The sequence below is a fragment of the Aspergillus udagawae genome (assembly GCF_001078395.1).
Source record: "Aspergillus udagawae IFM 46973 DNA, scaffold_6, whole genome shotgun sequence".
NCBI lineage: Eukaryota > Fungi > Ascomycota > Eurotiomycetes > Eurotiales > Aspergillaceae > Aspergillus > Aspergillus udagawae.
The window spans coordinates 1005481-1023601 of NW_025091269.1; the positions used below are offsets into that span (position 1 = coordinate 1005481).

The 18121-nt window shown below is 56.0% G+C and overlaps 8 protein-coding genes across 8 annotated transcripts; 3 read left to right on the plus strand and 5 right to left on the minus strand.

Moving 5' to 3' along the window:
- Positions 1–477: 477 nt before the first annotated feature.
- Positions 478–2150, plus strand: Aud_008111 (glycoside hydrolase family 47 protein; the record flags this gene model as incomplete). The annotated part of the gene is made up of 4 exons (XM_043292994.1): positions 478–680; positions 741–1788; positions 1843–2017; positions 2065–2150. The coding sequence occupies 4 exons, from the start codon at positions 478–480 to the stop codon at positions 2148–2150; spliced, it is 1512 nt and encodes a 503-aa protein (XP_043148929.1).
- Positions 2151–2653: 503 nt separating this feature from the next.
- On the plus strand, positions 2654–3164 carry Aud_008112 (uncharacterized protein; the record flags this gene model as incomplete). The annotated part of the gene is made up of 2 exons (XM_043292995.1): positions 2654–2862; positions 2939–3164. The coding sequence occupies 2 exons, from the start codon at positions 2654–2656 to the stop codon at positions 3162–3164; spliced, it is 435 nt and encodes a 144-aa protein (XP_043148930.1).
- A 103-nt stretch (positions 3165–3267) lies between these two features.
- Positions 3268–4005, minus strand: Aud_008113 (superoxide dismutase; the record flags this gene model as incomplete). The annotated part of the gene is made up of 3 exons (XM_043292996.1): positions 3268–3381; positions 3439–3912; positions 3961–4005. The coding sequence occupies 3 exons, from the start codon at positions 4003–4005 to the stop codon at positions 3268–3270; spliced, it is 633 nt and encodes a 210-aa protein (XP_043148931.1).
- A 754-nt stretch (positions 4006–4759) lies between these two features.
- On the plus strand, positions 4760–5714 carry Aud_008114 (oxidoreductase, short-chain dehydrogenase/reductase family; the record flags this gene model as incomplete). The annotated part of the gene is made up of 3 exons (XM_043292997.1): positions 4760–4875; positions 4931–5245; positions 5300–5714. The coding sequence occupies 3 exons, from the start codon at positions 4760–4762 to the stop codon at positions 5712–5714; spliced, it is 846 nt and encodes a 281-aa protein (XP_043148932.1).
- Positions 5715–5754: 40 nt separating this feature from the next.
- On the minus strand, positions 5755–7611 carry Aud_008115 (putative general amidase; the record flags this gene model as incomplete). The annotated part of the gene is made up of 3 exons (XM_043292998.1): positions 5755–5912; positions 5964–7272; positions 7321–7611. 3 exons carry the CDS (start codon positions 7609–7611, stop codon positions 5755–5757), a joined length of 1758 nt encoding a protein of 585 aa, XP_043148933.1.
- A 234-nt stretch (positions 7612–7845) lies between these two features.
- Positions 7846–9486, minus strand: Aud_008116 (putative pyridine nucleotide-disulfide oxidoreductase; the record flags this gene model as incomplete). Its single annotated transcript, XM_043292999.1, has 1 exon — positions 7846–9486. The coding sequence occupies one exon, from the start codon at positions 9484–9486 to the stop codon at positions 7846–7848; it is 1641 nt and encodes a 546-aa protein (XP_043148934.1).
- Positions 9487–10267: 781 nt separating this feature from the next.
- Positions 10268–13528, minus strand: Aud_008117 (ankyrin repeat protein; the record flags this gene model as incomplete). Its single annotated transcript, XM_043293000.1, has 1 exon — positions 10268–13528. The coding sequence occupies one exon, from the start codon at positions 13526–13528 to the stop codon at positions 10268–10270; it is 3261 nt and encodes a 1086-aa protein (XP_043148935.1).
- A 1248-nt stretch (positions 13529–14776) lies between these two features.
- On the minus strand, positions 14777–17547 carry Aud_008118 (uncharacterized protein; the record flags this gene model as incomplete). The annotated part of the gene is made up of 2 exons (XM_043293001.1): positions 14777–16897; positions 16975–17547. The coding sequence occupies 2 exons, from the start codon at positions 17545–17547 to the stop codon at positions 14777–14779; spliced, it is 2694 nt and encodes an 897-aa protein (XP_043148936.1).
- Between the last annotated feature and the right edge of the window lie 574 nt (positions 17548–18121).

Genomic DNA, 18121 nt, shown 5'->3' on the forward strand with positions numbered 1-18121 from the left:
GGCGGATCGGGTTGGATACCTAAGTAGTTCAGGCACTCTCTAGGCCATATCTAGACTCCAGGGGACTCTAGACTAATGTATCTTTCAAATAGTCCATCTGATCTAGTCCATGATCCTTCACAAATGGAGATGATGATCGACACATCGGCCAGTGATGCAGGTTCAAGATGCAGAATGCCATCCTTTCATGCGATGATCCCTCATCCTGTCCGTCATTCCGTCTCAACACGCGACTCCTCTTTCCAAGTCGCCTCTTCATCCTGGGCCCCCTTCTCCCCTCTTTTCATTCTTCGACCTAGATGACTCCAATCAAGTCTATCGTTCTCTTCTCTTATTCTTAGACTAAACCGTCGTATAATTATCCGCCTGTTCCTCAGGCTGTCACTCGTTTGCTATTGAATGTCTTAGGGGAACGACTACTTCTCCGTGCCTGTCTTTGTCTCGTCTCGGGATTCTGTATTTTCCTTCGTTGGCATCATGCATTTGCCCTCTCTGTTCGTGGCTCTGGCCCTCGTAAACTCGTCTCTGGCGTTGCCTCAGGCTCTTCCAGCCGAGGAGGATGTCTCGTCACGCGCGGCGGCCGTCAAAGAGGCCTTTTCCCATGCCTGGGATGGGTATATGAAATACGCCTTTCCTCATGATGAGCTGCACCCTATTTCCAATGGTTATGGCGATTCAAGGTAAGCAATCAGCAAACATTCTCCACGCCAAGGGACATCCTGACCCGGCGATTTATGTAGGAATGGTTGGGGCGCATCCGCCGTCGATGCTCTGTCCACCGCAATTGTGATGCGCAATGCGACGATCGTCAACCAGATTCTGGATCATATTGCCAAAATCGACTACTCCAAGACCTCCGACATGGTCAGTCTGTTTGAGACCACCATTCGGTACCTCGGCGGCATGCTGTCTGGGTACGACCTGCTCAAAGGGCCCGCCGCCGACCTCGTGAAGAACAGCACCAAGGTGGACATGCTTCTGAAGCAATCCAAAAACCTTGGGGACGTGCTCAAGTTCGCCTTTGACACGCCGTCGGGTGTTCCATACAATAATATCAACATCACTTCTCATGGCAATGACGGCGCCACGACCAACGGGCTGGCGGTTACAGGGACATTGGTCCTGGAATGGACCCGTCTCTCCGATCTGACGGGCGACCAGGAGTATGCGAAACTCGGCCAAAGGGCCGAGTCCTATCTACTTGCGCCCCAGCCTAGCTCCGGTGAGCCGTTCCCTGGCCTCGTCGGCAGTGACATCAGTATCCAAACGGGCCAATTCACCAACGGCTTCGTTAGCTGGAACGGTGGTTCCGATTCCTTTTACGAGTATCTCATGAAGATGTACGTGTACGATCCCAAGCGGTTTGCAACGTACAAGGACCGCTGGGTGGCCGCCGCGGAGTCGAGTATCGAGCATTTGGCGTCCCATCCCGCATCGCGGCCGGATCTCACATTCCTGGCCACATACAACAAAGGCTCGCTGGGGCTGAGCTCGCAGCACCTGGCCTGCTTCGATGGAGGAAGCTTCCTGCTTGGCGGCACCGTGCTGGACCGGGCTGACTTGATTGATTTCGGACTGAAGCTGGTCGATGGATGCGCCGACACGTACCACCAGACGCTGACGGGAATCGGACCAGAGAGTTTCGGTTGGGATGAAAATTCGGTGCCTGACGACCAGAGGGAGTTCTACGAGCGCGCCGGCTTTTACATCCAAAGTGGCGCATATATCCTGCGACCCGAAGTGATTGAGAGTTTCTACTATGCGTACCGCGTCACCGGCAAGAAGCAGGTATGTTTTTGACTTTGCAGTAGGGGGTTTTGTGACTGTGACTGACAGGGTTAGTACCGCGACTGGGTGTGGAATGCCTTTGTAAATATCAACAAGTACAGCCGCACGGAGTCTGGATTCGCTGAGCTGACCGACGTCAACGCGGTAAATGGAGGGGGTCGGTATGACAACCAGGAGAGTTTCCTGTTTGCCGAGGTGTTGAAGTACGCGTACCTGACGCATGCACCAGGTATGAGCCCTAACATCCATTGCATTTGACGATGCTAACGAGAGCAGAGGATGAGTGGCAGGTTCAACGGGGGGATGGCAACAAGTTCGTGTTCAACACTGAGGCTCACCCGGTCCGGGTTCATCATACGTGACGTACATACCTACATTCTGGCTAGGTTTATTACCTAGTATTTTATATATGAAGAGAGTTATCCTTATAATACAGACTTTGTTTCGTTGATTAATAGCATAAAATAAGGTCGTCTTCGCCTGCGGAGGTGAAGCAGACGACAAAGTAGGTACCTTGGGGTTATTGACTGTAGGTACTCTTCTATACGACAATAAATCTATAGCTAGAGAGTGTAGTAAGCTAGCATTAATTATCATCTACCTTGGCGAAGGACCAATAATTCGATGAAACTGAAAAATCCGGAGTACATAGTACATTCTCCCGACCCACATTGTGAGCGGATTTGAGCACCCTTGGGGTCCCATCCGGGCCTGATATTCCCTCAATCCTGCTCACTCGCATACCTTGGGGGAGAAGCTATAAATACAGCACAACAGGTAGATAATGTAGACATGTAGCATTCTGTTCCATCCTTCATCCATATACATACGCAATTTCCCTTGTACAAATAGCAAAAAACTAAAAATGTGCGGAACCAGCTACCGTCCCACCTCCAACGGCCGCATCGCGGTCATGTTCCCCTCCCCCTCCACCAAGAGTATGAGCACATACTCGCTCTTCTTCCATGAGGGTCATGGCCAGGCTCGGTCCCACACGCGAGCGGTATTCCGGCTCGAAGATCCCAGCACGAGAGATGCATTCGGGAAGTGCGAGAGTATCGATTTGAGGATTGAGTATGATCCTCCCTACCCCCGTCTACTGACTTATCTGGATGGTTAGATGGTAAACGGATGCTAACGGGGCATGCAGGCGGTATGGGGACCTGACGTCTGCGTTGACTGCGCCGCCCCTGCATCGGTTCCGGCTGCGGCCTCAATCAGTGCAAAAGGGGGCGGAGATGGAGTTTGAGTTGCCCGAGCGGTTGGATCTGGGGGTTTCGGAGCGGGGGATTGTAGGGAGGCAGGTGACTGTTGTTGCCGAAGGGGGGAGCAGCGAGGTTTTGGGGATGGGGATGGGGATTGTTGGGTATGATTAGTGCATACGTTGTATTGCATTGGTCTTTGATATTAGCATGGAGTTATGGATTAGGATTTATTTAAGCTTGTTGATGTCTTGCATCTGATCCAGGGCTACCGCAGCTACAGCTTCAGGATAGAAGGACCCTGCACACCATTCTTGTACCGATCCTCCGCGGTAGCCCAGTTGATCACCTTCCAGATGCCCTCGGCGTACGCGGCCTTGTTGTTGAAATACTAGTGTTTCATTAGCGAGAGGATGGACGATGGAAGAGGAGGAGGATGAAAGAGTACCTGGAGGTAGTAAGCATGCTCCCACATATCCAATCCAACGATCGGCGTCGCCCCCGTCACCGGATCCTGGTCGTGGGTCGAGACGATCTCCAGCTTCCCCTTGGGCCCGGTGCTCACCAACCAACCCCATCCGCTCCCCTTGATGTCCAGCAGAGTCGCATTGAATGCATCCGTAAACCCCTTGACGGACCCCCAGCGCTGCTCGATGGCGGCCTTGAGGGTCGGCGCTGCCGTGTCAATGTTGGATTCCGGGGAGCCCGGCGGGGTCAGGTTCTTCCAGAAGAGGGAGTGGTTGATGTGGCCGCCGCCGTTGAATTTGATCTTCTGCTGCAGGGAGATGAGCTGGGGGACGTCATTGGCTTGGATGGCTGATGCCTGCGAGGCCAGCGCGGCGTTCAGGTTGGTGATGTAGGTTTGATGGTGCTTTTGGTGGTGGAGCTCCATGATCTGTTTGGAGATGATGGGTTCGAGGGCCTGCCTTGTTAGTCTGTTGCCATGTCACTTTCGGAAAAGTGAACTTACATCGTAGGCGTAGGGAAGGGGTGGGAGGCTGTATTTGGCTGCCATTGTGTGGTGCTATAGTGCTAGTGCTGTGAGGGCTGACAGTAGGAGGTAGAGAGATGGTGAGGATGAGGATGCGAAGAGGAAGATGAAGGAGGGAACACAAGGTAGGCAAGCTACTTGGGCATCACCATCATCAAGGTCCTCACCGTCATCAAGAGCTCATCGGGGAAACCAAGGCTGTGCGAGGGATTGAGGGGATTACTGGAGTAGAGCTGCTGGGGGACCTTGGGATCCAGAGCACAAATGAGCAGATTATGAGCAATCCAGCTGTGTGATTGGCTCTTCACTCCCTTATCCTCTCTACCGACAGCAATGAGCTGGCAATTGCTGATCAGGTATTGGTTGCATGTAACTGACTGTCCTTAGTTCAGGTCGTTCCATGAGATGAAGGTCAGTTGTTGCTCATGATGCCATACTGAGGTTGATGCCTGAGGAACCAAAGACACGCTGCTCTCTCTCTGCCTTACTCTCATAATCTCATCTTCTCAATCTCCATTGTCCTTAATAATCTCCATATCACAAAATTACATTTCATCAAAAGTCTCAATTTCATCTTGTTTACTCTTAAGTTTACTTCACACATTTTCTACCAATCATGGCTTCCCCTGATCAACTAATCCATCTTCTGCCGAACCTCGGCCAGTCGGTCCAAAAACACTCCAAACGTGGGGAAGTTGGGGTCAATGATATAAACATGGAGAGCTCTCGTCTCAATACCGCTGCATCCAAGCATCACTATCTATCCAGCTAAACCAAGATGTCCGCCGAAGAACAAGTCCGTCTCGATAACTTCGACTCCATCTTCTCCCTCGATGGCAAAGTCGCTGTCGTCACCGGCGGTTCCAGGGGCCTCGGTCTCCATGCGGCCAGTGGGTACGTCTGACTCCCTTTCTCCAAACCATTGATATGCATCCTGACAAGCGTCAAGCCTCCTTCAAGCGGGCTGCTCCAAGGTCTACATCACCTCCCGTAAAGCCAAAGCCTGCGAGGAGGCCGTTGCCGCCCTGAATGCCCTCCCCAACAAACGTCCCGGCGCGGTCGCCATTGCCGTCCCCGCAGACAACGCGCGCATGGACGACCTGGACCGACTCGTCGCCGAGGTCCAGAAGACAACAGACCATGTTGATATTCTCTTCGCCAATGCGGGCGCTACCTGGGGCGAGCGGTTCGAAAAGTATCCCGAACCTGCCTTTGCCAAGGTGATGGATCTGAACGTGAAGAGTGTGTTTTATTTGGTGCAGAAGTAGGTCTCCTTTTGCATATATACGAACTTTTGAATGTAGCTAAAAATGGACAGGTTTGCCCCCCTCCTCACGGTCAAAGCGACCCGCGACTCGCCCTCGCGCGTCATTGTCACCGGCTCCGTCGCCGGCATCGGCGTCGGTTCTATCGGCGAGAATGCCACCTTTGCCTACTCCGCGTCGAAAGCGGCCGTGATTCATCTTACCAAGAACCTGGCTGTTGAGCTGGGCCCCCGGGGCATCCTGTGCAATGCGATTGCCCCTGGCTTCTACCCGTCCAAGATGGCCAATGGGTTGATTGAGATGCAGGGAGGCATCAAGCAGATGGAGGAGCACTCGCCCAACCGGCGACTCGGCAGACCGGAGGATATTGCTGGGCTGGTGGTGTTTTTGTCTAGCCGTGCAGCCAGTCATTTGAATGGGGCTGTGGTTGTGACGGACGGAGGGGCCGTGTTGAAGGGGAGACTATAAATCTGTCATGTACATAAATGTATTCTATACGAGTACATCACTACAGCTTGGCGACTGTCTTGTGCTCCTCCGCCCGCACTGCTCGGTCAATAATCTCCATGGCGCGGTAGAGTTCGTAGTCATGCTGCTTGGGCGTTACGACCTGAATGCTCAGAGGAGAGTCGAGATATACCCGCCGATCCACCGTTTTCTCGTTCCCTACAGAGATCAGTGGAATTCTCGGGCAAGAAGAAGAAGAAAGTGACTTACACAACAGCCGATTCGCCTTGTCCCAGCTCCCCAGCACCGGCGCCGTCATCTCCTTGCCCAGCTCCAGATCCGTCTCGCAGAACTTCCGCACGGGGATGACCCCCGCCGGGTAATCCAGCAGCACAAACGACGATGCATATCCCACCGCATTATACCGATCGATCTCCGGGACCGGATGCGGCGCCACGGGGAGGATGATGGCGTCGACCTGCCGGCCCGCCAGCCTGTCGCCGTCGCTGCGCATCCACATCTCCAGCAGCTCCCTCTCGACCGCAGACCGCTGCGCCTGCAGCTGCGCCAGCTGCACCACGCTCAGCGCCTTGCCGCGCTTCACACGGCCCTGCAGCCACGGAATCAACGGCTCCCCCGTGCTCTCCAGCAGATCCAGCATGGTCGACCCGTCATCCACGCCCATCAGCCGGCCCGCAATACCCTGGCATTTCGTCAGCGCCGGCAGGGCCGGAATCTCAACCACCTCGACGCCCGGCGTCCGGCGCAGCGTCTGCGCCACCTCATCCAGCACCCTCGCCACCGGCGGAAGCGGCTGCACGACGCCATCGGCGCGAAGCACCCCAATCGTCACCTTCCGCCTCTGCCTCCCCGCCGACCCAAGTCCTCCAGCACGGGGGAACTCCCCCGCCCACACACCAGGAATGCAGTCCTCGCCGAACAGCTCCGCCCTCGGCACAATCTCCGCCATCACGGCCCCCAGATCCGCGACCGACCGCGCAATCGGGCCCGCAACCGCCTGCAGCGCGATCCGCCCCTTGCCCGGGATCTGCCCGTTCTCCTGCCCGCCAAAGGGGACGCGCCCTACACTCGGCTTGAACCCGTACACGCCCGTACACATGGCCGGCACGCGGATACTCCCGCCGATATCCGTGCCGAAGCCGACCATGCAGCCGCGCAGCGCGACGAGCACGCCCTCGCCGCCGGAGGAGCCGCCGGCGGTGAGCGCGCGGTTCAGCGGGTTCAGCGTGCGGCCGAAGACGAAGTTGGCGCTGTCGAGGGCGCCCATGGTTTGCGGGACGTTGGTCTTGGCGAGGACGATGGCGCCCAGGGCGGTGAGGAGCTGGATGAGGGGTGCGTCTTCGGTGGCGGGGCGGGCCACGAGCGCGGCGATGCCGATGCTGGAGTCGACGCCTTTGATGTGGAAGCAGTCCTTGACGGAGACGGGGAGCCCGTGCAGGGGGCCGATGGGGCGGCCGGTGCGACGAAGGTGAGCGTCTAGGTCGCGCGCGCGCTGGACGGCGCGGTCGAAGAGCGGCTCGGTCAGGCACCTGGTGAGTTGGTGGGCGATGGCCGCTCTCTGCTTCCTTTAGTGGATGTCTGGAAAGAAAGAAAGAGGGCAACATACCTTGCAGAACGCGGTGGTGACCTCCTCGGCGGTCAGGCGTTTGTCGGCCATGGCGCGCAGCAGTTCGCGGACGTCATACTGTTCTGTGATGTCGAGCTCGCGACCAGAGAGCAGCCCGCAGCTCCGAGGGATGTCCATCACATTGACTCGGCCGTACTCCTTGACGTTGGTGATGGATTCGGCGGGCGAGAGCATCCCGGGGGGAATTTGAGACTCGGACAGTCTCCATTCGGAGGGGATTTTGGAGTCCAATTCGGCCAGTTTACGCTGGGAAATGGGTGCGTAGGCCATTTTTTATAAAGTTATACAGTTTATACAATGTGCATGGATGTCAAAGTGTCTGAAGCTGTGGAACTTTCTTTTGTATTACTAGTGGATTGCGGAGATGCGGGGAGCGGAGACGGCAGTTTCTGCCTCGGCTGTCCAAGAAAGTCTTTTGATAGAGGTAGAGAGGTAGAGAGTACGACAAGTACGACAAGTCTAAGAATCCTATCCTAGTACTGACGCTGTGGCTAAAGGCAAAAATCAATATCTAGATACATCCCGTCCAAACAAATTGTTCAACAGCCATCGAAACGCCACCCGTAGCCGATTCCGCCAGCTAATACTCATCGTCAGGTACGCCGAGTTCCACACCAGCCACGCCATGCGCCCCGTCAATCCATGAGGAAGATACTGGGACCGCTTGCCGTCCTCTTGCGGCAGCTGCATCAGTGCCTTCGCATCGCCAATGTACGCCAGCGTGCCCATGTTCCGGAACGAGAACGGCGGCGCCTGCTCGATATCGTCCGCGTTCAACCGCGCCGCCAGCCACTTGGCTTCCTGGAAGGTCGCCTGCGCCGTCGCCGGGGGCGCCCCTGTCTCAGGCATGGCGTTGTCGCCGAGGGCAAAGACGTCGCGGAGGATGGCTGTTTGTCCGGTGTTATTGGCCAGCTGCACGCGTAGCCGGCCGTCGACGAGCAGGGCACCGTTTGGGCCTTTTTTGACCTTCCAGGAGGAGGAATTCTCTTCCTTGGTCTTCTTCTCCTCGCCCTTGACCACCGCCGAGGCCGAGGGAAAGACATCCACCTCGTCCAACGACTTTCGAACAAACTCGTTCATCTTGTTGCCGGTCGCCCACACGCACATGCCCACGCCCACCTCCCCCTCCTCCTTGGTCGTCAGCGTGAGGCACCGCTTGGGATCCATCTCGTACGGCGGTTGTGCACCTGGCGCCCCCCACCGCAACCCCTCCACATGATGCGACGTCTTGATCGTGATTCCCTCCTTCTTCATCGTCTCCATCGCATACTGCGCCAGCCGCTCATCAAACATCGACAGAACCGTCGGCGCAACGTCATACAGCGTGATGCGCGGGATCCCCTGCAAGCTGGGATACAGCCGCAGGAGATCGCGGTAGATGAAATCGCGCAGCGACGCCGCCAGCTCCGTCCCCGTCGGCCCGGCCCCCACAATCGCAAAGTGCAGCAGCCACTTTTGCATGTCGGGCGCCGTCGTCGGCAGCACCGCCAGCTCAAAGCACTCGCGCACCCGCCGCTTCACCCGCCGCGCGTCCCCGATATCCTTGAAGAAGAGCGCATTCTCGCGCACCCCCGGCGTGTTGAACGTCTTGGTGACCGTCCCCACCGCGACGACCAGCTTGTCGTACGGGATCGAGAACGTCTCGCCTGTTTCCCAGCGTCGCTTGGCCATCGTGCTGCTCACGCCCGCTCCATCGTCCGTCCGCGGCGACTCCGTTACCCCGCTCTTGACGACCGTCGCCTCGCAGAGGATTGTTTTCCGCTCGAAGTCGACCGCGCGCGCCGCCGCCTGGATGAAATCCACCCGCGCCCTGGGATCCCGGACCGGCTCCACGATATTCGAGAAATCGAGCGAGCCGCCCGCGGCGTCGGTCAGCAGCGGCGTGAAGACAAAGTACGACCGCGGCGAGATGATCAGCGGCGCGAACTTGCTCGGGGAGAGCCGCCGCGAGAGACTGTAGCCTCCCCAGCCGGAGCCCAGGATGACCACCCGCTCTTTGCCTTGGTGTCTTTGTGTTTCGTCAGGGAAGGCGGTCGAGTGTTCGGCTTGTGTTGCGAGTTTCCTGGCACCTATTGATTTCCGCTGTAGCATCCATGGTATGTGTCGTCTGCTCCCACGCAGAACCGAAGATGGCGCAGGCTTCATACTGCTGGACAAGACAATTGCAATGCTAGACCAAACATTGTTATGACTGCCTGGATGTTTGTCATTTTATTTATGAAAGTATCTTTTACGCAGACGACTCCCGCGGTGAAACCCGGGTGTCTGAACACATAATGACCTCACATGCCCACACCCACTTCATAGAACGTGGAAGGACGCGGATCAGACTCAGAGTCAAGTGTCAATTGAGTAGCGTATCTCCTCGTGAAAATCGAGGAGATAGACATCGTTTCCTCTCACCGAGCAACCCTCAGTATCGATGCGCTGCAGCCGGGGAGTCACAGTCACAGTCCGAACTGCACAGAGCGGCAGTACGTGCCGGTTCCACCCGGCCGGCATTGCGGATTCGGGAAATCCAGGCTGGCATTTTTGGTGAGGATCACAAGGACGACATCTTATCTATTATTATATATCGGATGGAAACGATCCGTTCTACAGATCCAAGAGGAATAGATCGCGGGGCCCTCTTGTGGATAAACCGCGGGCTGCGGAAGTGGACGGGCAGATCTGATGCACATCCGACGGCGTAAGCACATGGAATCGTCGGTCTCAATTGATTTCTGCATCGTCAAGCTGGGTGCTAGACTATTAGATTGACCCGGGACGAAGGGAGGACAGTTTCGTCATGTGAATTCGTCGACAGTATTCTCTAGCGGCATATCCCAATAGGATCGTAACGAAATGCATCAATCAATTATTAATCTAACTGGGTAGATAGTATAGTCATGTCTCATAATCATTAGTCGTGCCAATCAACTGGGAATTAAGCAGGATGACTCCCCCGAGTCGAAACAGGCAAGAGACTCCCTGCATAGCGCGTGTCCATGCTCCGGCGCGACTTGCTCATGCTGATAATCTTCTCCATCTCGATGGTGGCCTCGTCCAGCTGATCATCTCTGCTTTTCTGCCGACGTGACATCCACTGTCGCATGTGTCGCATCGCCTCCTGGAAGACGTAGCCGATATCGTCGACTGACAGCGCCAGCAGAATCAACGGGATGGAAATGCCAAAGCCGATGCCAAACGTATACTTGGCCACATACGACAGATGCAACTCCCCGGTCCCGTCAGGCCCCTTGGGAAAGTCCTTGATGTTGATGGTGAAAATGGATGTGATGAACGACAGCGGGAGGAAGATGATGGTGACGATAGTGAAAACCATGATCGTCTTACCCTGGCGGGTGGTCCCCGCCGCCTGGTCACGCGCGAACCGGGCCTCGAACGCGTTGGCGTGTTTCTGCTTCAGGTCCAGCAGGTCCGTAATGGACGAGTAGATGCGCTCGGCCTGCTTGTCCATCCGCTCGATGTCCTTGAGGTGCATGTCGATCGTGCGCTGCTGCTCCTTGAACCGCTTCTTGACCTCGTACTGCGACCGGTGCTGGCCGTGGTAGATCTCGCAGATCACCTCCTGGAAATCGTCCAGGATGTGCTGCTGGTGCTGCAGCACCGTGCGTATCATGTTGAGCTCGTCGCGGATGTCCTTGGCTTCCGCCAGCAGATCCGTCTCCTGCCCGATGTCGAGGAGGTTATCCACAAACAGCGGCTGCTCGTCTTCCTCGGCGACCTGTTTTCCTGTTGCATTGTCTGCGTTGCGCGCAAACCGGCTCAGCTTGCGGTGGTTCTTGAGCCAGTCCGATGCTTGTGCGGAGGCGCGGTTAAACAGGTTGAACAGCAGCGTCTCCCGGTCCGTGGCGACGCCGATCGACGCCTCGAACATGTCCAGGAACTGGTATTCTTCGTCTCCCATGCGGTGCCGGTCGAAGACCCCCGAGCAGCGGTTGGTGATGACGATCGCTAGATCGTAGACGGACCGTACCGGCTCCCGTGTCTTGGAGTTGATATCCTCGATAATGCCATCCAAGACGTTGAGCGGGTCGTTCTTCGGCTGGTCCCACCGTTGCGCAAAGCTCGTGACAATGAGGTTCGTTCCCAGGATCCACATCCACAGCTGGTCGACCATGAAGATCTTGGGATCCGACCGGAACCGATCGCGGCCCTGCCCTTTGGTCTGGTAGCGGTAGATCACCTGGTCCTGATCGCGACTCTGCGTATCGATGTTCGGATAGAAGAATTGGTCCAGAGTGCGTCGCACATGGAGAGACGTCGTCGACGATGCCAGATGAGCACTGATGAGCATCTCGTCCCTTGTAGACGATCGTGAGATCCCCGGGCTCTGAAAGCTGAGTGTTTCGGCTCGCTGGATAGCCTCTTGCATCTTCTGCCTGCGCTCTGCCGTCTCAAAGTGCAAATAAGGCATGAACACGCACACGTTACAGGCCGGAGTAAGTGAGGGGTCTTTGCACAGTGATAGGGGCGCCCGACGCTTTTCATCCTGCGCCGATGAATGTTTACTGCCCTTCATGTCGCTCTTGGGCGCGGGCCCAGTCTTGCCCCTTTTAGGCGTCCCTTTGCCCTTTTTGCCCTGCGAGCTGCTGAACCCATCATCAAGCGAACAGGTATCCGTCCGTTCAAGCTTCATCCCCTGGACCTTTGATTTTTTGGCCGTGGAGTGGTCGTCGTTCCCGTTGACAACGATTGTGGGCAGCTCCGTCTCTACACTCTCCTTGGGCCGCTCATCCTCGTGGAAAGTGCGTGCTCGTTGACTCTGCTGGCATAGGGGCCGCATGAAGTGGCTGTGAACGCGTTGGCCCCGATGCTGGTAGTTGAACGATCGCTCCAGCCCCTTGAAGCTCTCCACATCGTGAGCCCCTTCTTCGATAAACGACTTGGTGAGCAACGCCTCCACCCAGGCCATGTTGTTCGCAGGCAGATGGATCCACCGAAAATCCGTCGCCTTGCTGTCCGCTGGGATGGCGCGGAACGCCTGCTTGCGCGGATTCTCCGCGTCCCGCCCATACAACAAGTTAAATACGGACGTCTTCTGGACCCTGTTCTCATTGTGAAAGTTGCCAAAGTCAACCACCGTTGCATCAAAGGCCTCGCATGCGCCCCGCGCATCCGCCGACAGCGCGTCGATATTGTTGAACGGCGCCAGGAGCAGCACGATGTCCTTCCGCTTGAACTGCGCCGCCCGGAGAAACGGGGTGCTCCCAAAGTTGTCCCGAACACGGCGTTTCAGGTCCGGCCGCTCGAGCAAGCACTCGACGACCTCGCGGTGACCGGCCTGCGCGGCCAGATGCAGCGGCGTGACCCCGTTCAACAACTGCGCGTTGATCTTGGCCCCAGCCTGCAGCAGCAACCGCACGATCACCACCGAGCCCTTGTCACAGGCATTGTGCAGCGGCGTCCAGCCGCCATCGCTCCGGGCCTCGATGTCCGCCCCGTGCTTGAGCAGCAGCTGCACGATATCCTCCCTGTCATGCGCCGCCGCGATATGCAGCGACGTCTTGTTCCTCGACTCGACGGCATTCACATCCGCAATTGGACCCCGCCGTCGTGTCAGCAGCAGCTCCGCGACACGCAGTTTCCCCGTTGCACATGCCCAGTGCAGCGGCGTCCGGCCCAGCTCATCGCGCCCATCCGCCCCGTCAAGCGCACACCCTGTCCCCAGCAGAAGCTCAATCACATCCTCGCCCCAATCGCACTGCTTATCCGCCGCCAGGTTATGCAAGACATTCCTCTTGCGCAGATCCCTCGCATTGACGTTCGCCCCGCGCGATATCAACAGCTGTAAAGCATGCCAGTGATTCCTCCACGCAGCCGTCATCAGTGCTGTCCGCCCTTTCTTATCCGCCGTCTCCGTCGGCGCCCCGTAATCCAGCAACAGCTGCACGATCCGGACATGGTTGTGCTCGACGGCACGCAGCAGCGGCGCCACACGGTTGCTGGGGACCTCGGTCTTCGCGCCGAGACTGAGCAGGTACTGCGTCGTGGCAATGGATCCGCGCTCGCAGCTGCGCATGAGGCCCACGCGCAGGAAATTCTCGCTGAACTGCCCATTTTCGCGTGCCAGGTACACAATCTGCCGCAGCCTTTCGAGGTCGTCGTTCTCAACGGCGCGGAGCAGGCGGGGTTCGAGCCGGTCGTGGCTGTCGCTGGCGATGCTGGAACGGGACCGTGACATGGCGACTGTCCCAATTCTTTCCTATTCCTTATTCCATCATAAATCGATCAATCTGCGTATCGGAAACAGCCAACTGATGATAATCGTTGTATGGAGGATTCAGTAGCTGTAAGGAGTAACCCAGCCCGGTAGAACAGGACAAAAAAGACGCGGGGTGGAAACAGGTGAAAATTTTGAAATCAGAGCGCATCAGGGGCTGAAACGAAATTAAAATCCTAACTCAGCCCCAAGTCCGCGTGGTACGAGGTCGATAAATTAAGAATCGCCGGACACATTTTAGCTGCAGCTGGTCGGATCACGATCGGCAGCGGGCTGCGGTACGACTGAGACATCCTTCGCAGCCAGTGGCGGCCACACGGGTCTGGATTCTTGTTATCTGATAGACAAGAGTAGATCAGTAGATTAGAGAGATGGAAGAGGGACTGGACTTTGAAGAGGAAATAGGAAAAATTGAATGGCTTGTGTTGTTGATTCCACAGCTGATCTGAGTTGCCGAGGAATTGTGCATCTGTGCGGATCTCAGGATTGAAGGTGTGTCTTTGAATGTAAGATTAAGGAGAGATCTGAGTACAGTATATTTTAGACACAATTCAACAGAGACGTGGGCAATTTTCGATGGTTGATGGTCTGAAAGTGGGAGGGAAATACAGGAGAAGTCCCGGACAAGGAGGTAGATCAAATCTCCGCACAAGACCAAAGGTCCCTCAATTACATTATCGCCCATCAGGGCATATTATCTCTATCCATCTCTTCTTAAATAACATCAGACCAGGTGGTCAGCCCCGGTCGGTCTAAAAAGTGATTCCATAAGATGACAAGTCGGAAAAGAAAAATAGGGGACCCGAAAGATGACGCAAAATCTGAGGACCAGTATAGGCGGACCAGTAAAGGTGATCAGGGCCAAAACCTATTAACCCTCCGTTCAATTGATTATGATATCACACATGCTTCTTGAGCGGAGTTCGCCTCGAAATTTGGTCGAGTTCCCAGTCTTATATTGCGCCGGCCCATCCGTTTTGGTCCTTGTAAAATGTGTGCACTCCATGAATGATTAATGAACAATAAAGAGACAAACAGAGACGGAATAAGCAGTGAATGAAGCGGGAATGCAGACCGGACAAAAGGATGATATGGGAATCGGACAAGTAGTAATGCAGATCAGATGAAAGTGAGTTCAATGCTGCAGAAACAGAAACATGGCAAAGGAGGAGTTCTTTCCCGGACTCTGTACACGAACTATTAGGGTTCTCATTTCTTCGCTCTTTGATTGGGAACCTGCTTCAGAATATCATCGAAGCTCATGTTGGGGTTGAACCGGCTGACGGGCCTCGCCGGTGGATCAACGGGCGCAACTCCGGCGGGCAACGGGAGGGCCTCGAGACCTGGATAAATGGAATGGCGATGCTCGGCCCGAGCTCGCGCAGCGGGTGAGCTGGTGCGAGGAATCACCGGAGGCGGTGGTGGGAGACCGTCGGGACCCAGGAGTTGGGTAGGCTGCTGGGGTTGCTCAGTGGACGAACCACCCGACGACGGCTGTCCCTGGTAGGGCGAAGATAGCGAGGATTCGTTGTCATAGGGGTCATCGATGGTCGGAGGCCCCAAAATGGCGTCCTTCTCGGCCCATTGCTCGGCGACCTGCCAGCAATGACTGCGGCGGTAGATACCCTCGACGCCGTTGACCACGACGTCCGAGGGCAGGCTGACCACCCCAGCTCCGCCGGCAACGCCAAACCAGCTACGTGCTGTCTTGCCATCGTTGTGGATCCAGGGGGCACCACCGCGGGGTGCGATGCACAGCAGATACTCCACGCCTTCGGTGTACTTGACATCCTGTACATCAACGACGAGCAGCGGCAGAGCTTGGATCACACAGTAGAGGAAGATCCACTGACCGCAGCGGAGATCGATGAGATCTTCAATATTCTTGCCGTGCGCACAGCGCCGTTCGAATTGCATAAAGGCTTCGATAAACGGGGTCGGCCGCATACTCTCCCGCGTGTATGAGCCCATGAGCACGGCATTGATGTCAGAGTCTCTCAGTTTCTTGGCCCTTCGCTTGGCCTCCTTCTTGGGGTCCACAGCCTTCAGCTGCAGCGAGTCCAACGACGGGAACTGGGGAACGTCGAATGGGATAGGTGGCTGAACTGGCGGCGTGGCCCGGTCGTACTCACTCAACACCTGGCGGAGGGCACGGATCATGATTTCCTGCGTGTCTTCCGATCCGGCCGTCTCAAGGGCCGCCATGTCCACGGTCCGGGTGGTCAGGGCGGTCCGATCGACCAACATGTCGTACAGATTGGTAAAGTCGTCGTACAGGTCCTTCAAGACCTGGCGGTTGAGCCCGCTCTCTTCAAATTGGTTCTTCTTCGACCGGGCCTTTGGTGGCCATGAGCCGTACTTTTGTCGGTAGTACTGCACGGTAAACCGTCGGATCTCCATAAATGCGGCCTTCCACAGCTTGAATCGAACGACCTTGCTCTCCGCGGACGTGGTCGAGTTGGCCACCCCGGAGAACACCGAAGGGAAATCAAACTCGTTCAATTTGCTATGCAAGACTCGAAGGCGAGTATCCAGGTCGATGAAGCCACGTTCCATCCGTTTCTGTGTGACGGGGCTGATGAGACTGAACTTAGGACTCCGCAGCTGCTTCAGCTCGTCCAGCTTACCGACGCCGTGGACGAAGCCCTCGAGATACAGTGGAAAGAAGCGCAGACGTTCTCCCAGCACGATGGCCTCAATGGTCTTTTCTCGGCTTTTCCGGACATCGTCAAGATGCAGTTCGTCGCAGTAGTTGCTGAAGCTGCTAGTGGCCGTTTCGCCGAAATTCGTTCCGTCAAAATTGCTGAACTCGAAGCGAGACAGCAGACTGGCCACATCCATGAAGATCGAGAAGAGCGTGGGCGACCGGGGAGTAGCGATCAGGGATTGGCCGAGGAGGAAGGCGAAGAGATTACGGAATAAAAGGAGAGTCTCGGTGTCCTCTGGCGAGATTCGACTGTCGGGGCTGGACAAATCGCTGTTCAGAGGAATTGGAAGGTACAGATGAAGCTCTTGGAACTCGTCCAACCCCTCATCATCCACAAAGGCCATCCGCCTACTGCCGGTGCTGTCGTCATCGTCGTCGGCGTATCGGTCCTGAGGTGTCAGGGGAGGCGAGACAGGACCTGTCATCGGACTGCTCAATGACATGGAGCGTGCTTGTTGTTCCAGGGCGTTAACTCTGTTCGGGTCTGTGCCCCGGGCAAGGAATGTGAGGGACGGTGATTCAGCGAAAATGGTCGAATGGACTTTGAACGAGGGTGACCGTCCCGTGTTTTGGGGGAACAGGTACACGTAGGTGTCACCGCTATCATTCCACAATTCCGGAACCTATGATAGCACCGTAGAATTAGCGGACTTGAGCCCAAATCTCGCGGATGCAGAGTAGGAACAGACAGCGGGCATACCTGTTCGCCCCGGATCAAAGGGCCCACATCATACAGGATCTTCTGATCCAACCCGGCGATCCAAGCACTCGGCATCTGAGTAGGTGTATTCTGGGGTCTAGCATCTACAGAGCTCGCTCGCGCTCGTCCCGGGATCCAGCTCCGTCGTTTCGAAGGGGTCCCCGGGCGCGAATCCGGTCCTGTCCCGGGGACGAATAACCCCCCAGAGCTGGAGGGTCTGCCTCTGCTCTGCGGTCTGCCATCGGGGGAATTGTTGACGCTGTTGGCAAGATCCTGGTTCACGGCCAGGAGTGATGGAGGCGGAGGCAGAGGCTCATCCAAGTCGAATTGATCGATGGGGCCTGTCGTTCTGATGCTCCGGGTATCTGAAAAGTCGGACTGAGGGTTGGACACTAATCGCGCGGGGCGGGAGCTGCTCCGCGGGCATTGCTGTACATCCTGCGGGTATTGGTCGGGCGAGTGCTTCGGCAAGCTCGGAGAGACTGGTGATGAGGAGAGAGAACCATCTTTGTTTGACCCCAATGAAAAGAGGGACGATATGCGCTTGGCCGATCTTACAGGAGCTGACAACATCTTAGGGGTTCGCTGTACAATAAAGCAATTGGTAAGTTGGAGAGTCGGACAGCAGCGGGCGAGTGGATGTACTCGAAAGACGATCACAAAAAAAAAAAAAAAGAAGGCAAGACAAAACAGAAGATGAGGTAAGACTCAATCGCGGACCATGCGAAAGAATGGACTAAACCATACAAAAGGACGGTTTAGGAAAGTGGAAGAAACGAGGGACGAGTAAGGGTAAGGGAAGAGAGTGACAGAAGTGAGGTTGTCTCTGGCGCGTGTGTCTTGGGGAATGTGATCGGCAGGAGGGGATCAGAGGAGGAATGATCAGAACTTAGACTTTAACTACCTGTTAGATACTTGCCAGCTGCGCTTGGCCAAGGATCTGATTGACCCAAGTAGTACCTTGGTTCTGCTCGAGGTTTTCGGAAGACCAAGGAGTGATATGACGAATGCCTGGCACTAAGCTGGTATATGGTGGAGTATGGAGAGCATCAATTATTGTCTTGCCTTCACGCTCGCGAAGTTGTACAGCAGCAGCGAGTGAGTGAGTTGAGAGAAGAGACGAGGGGAGGGAGAAGAAATGATTTTG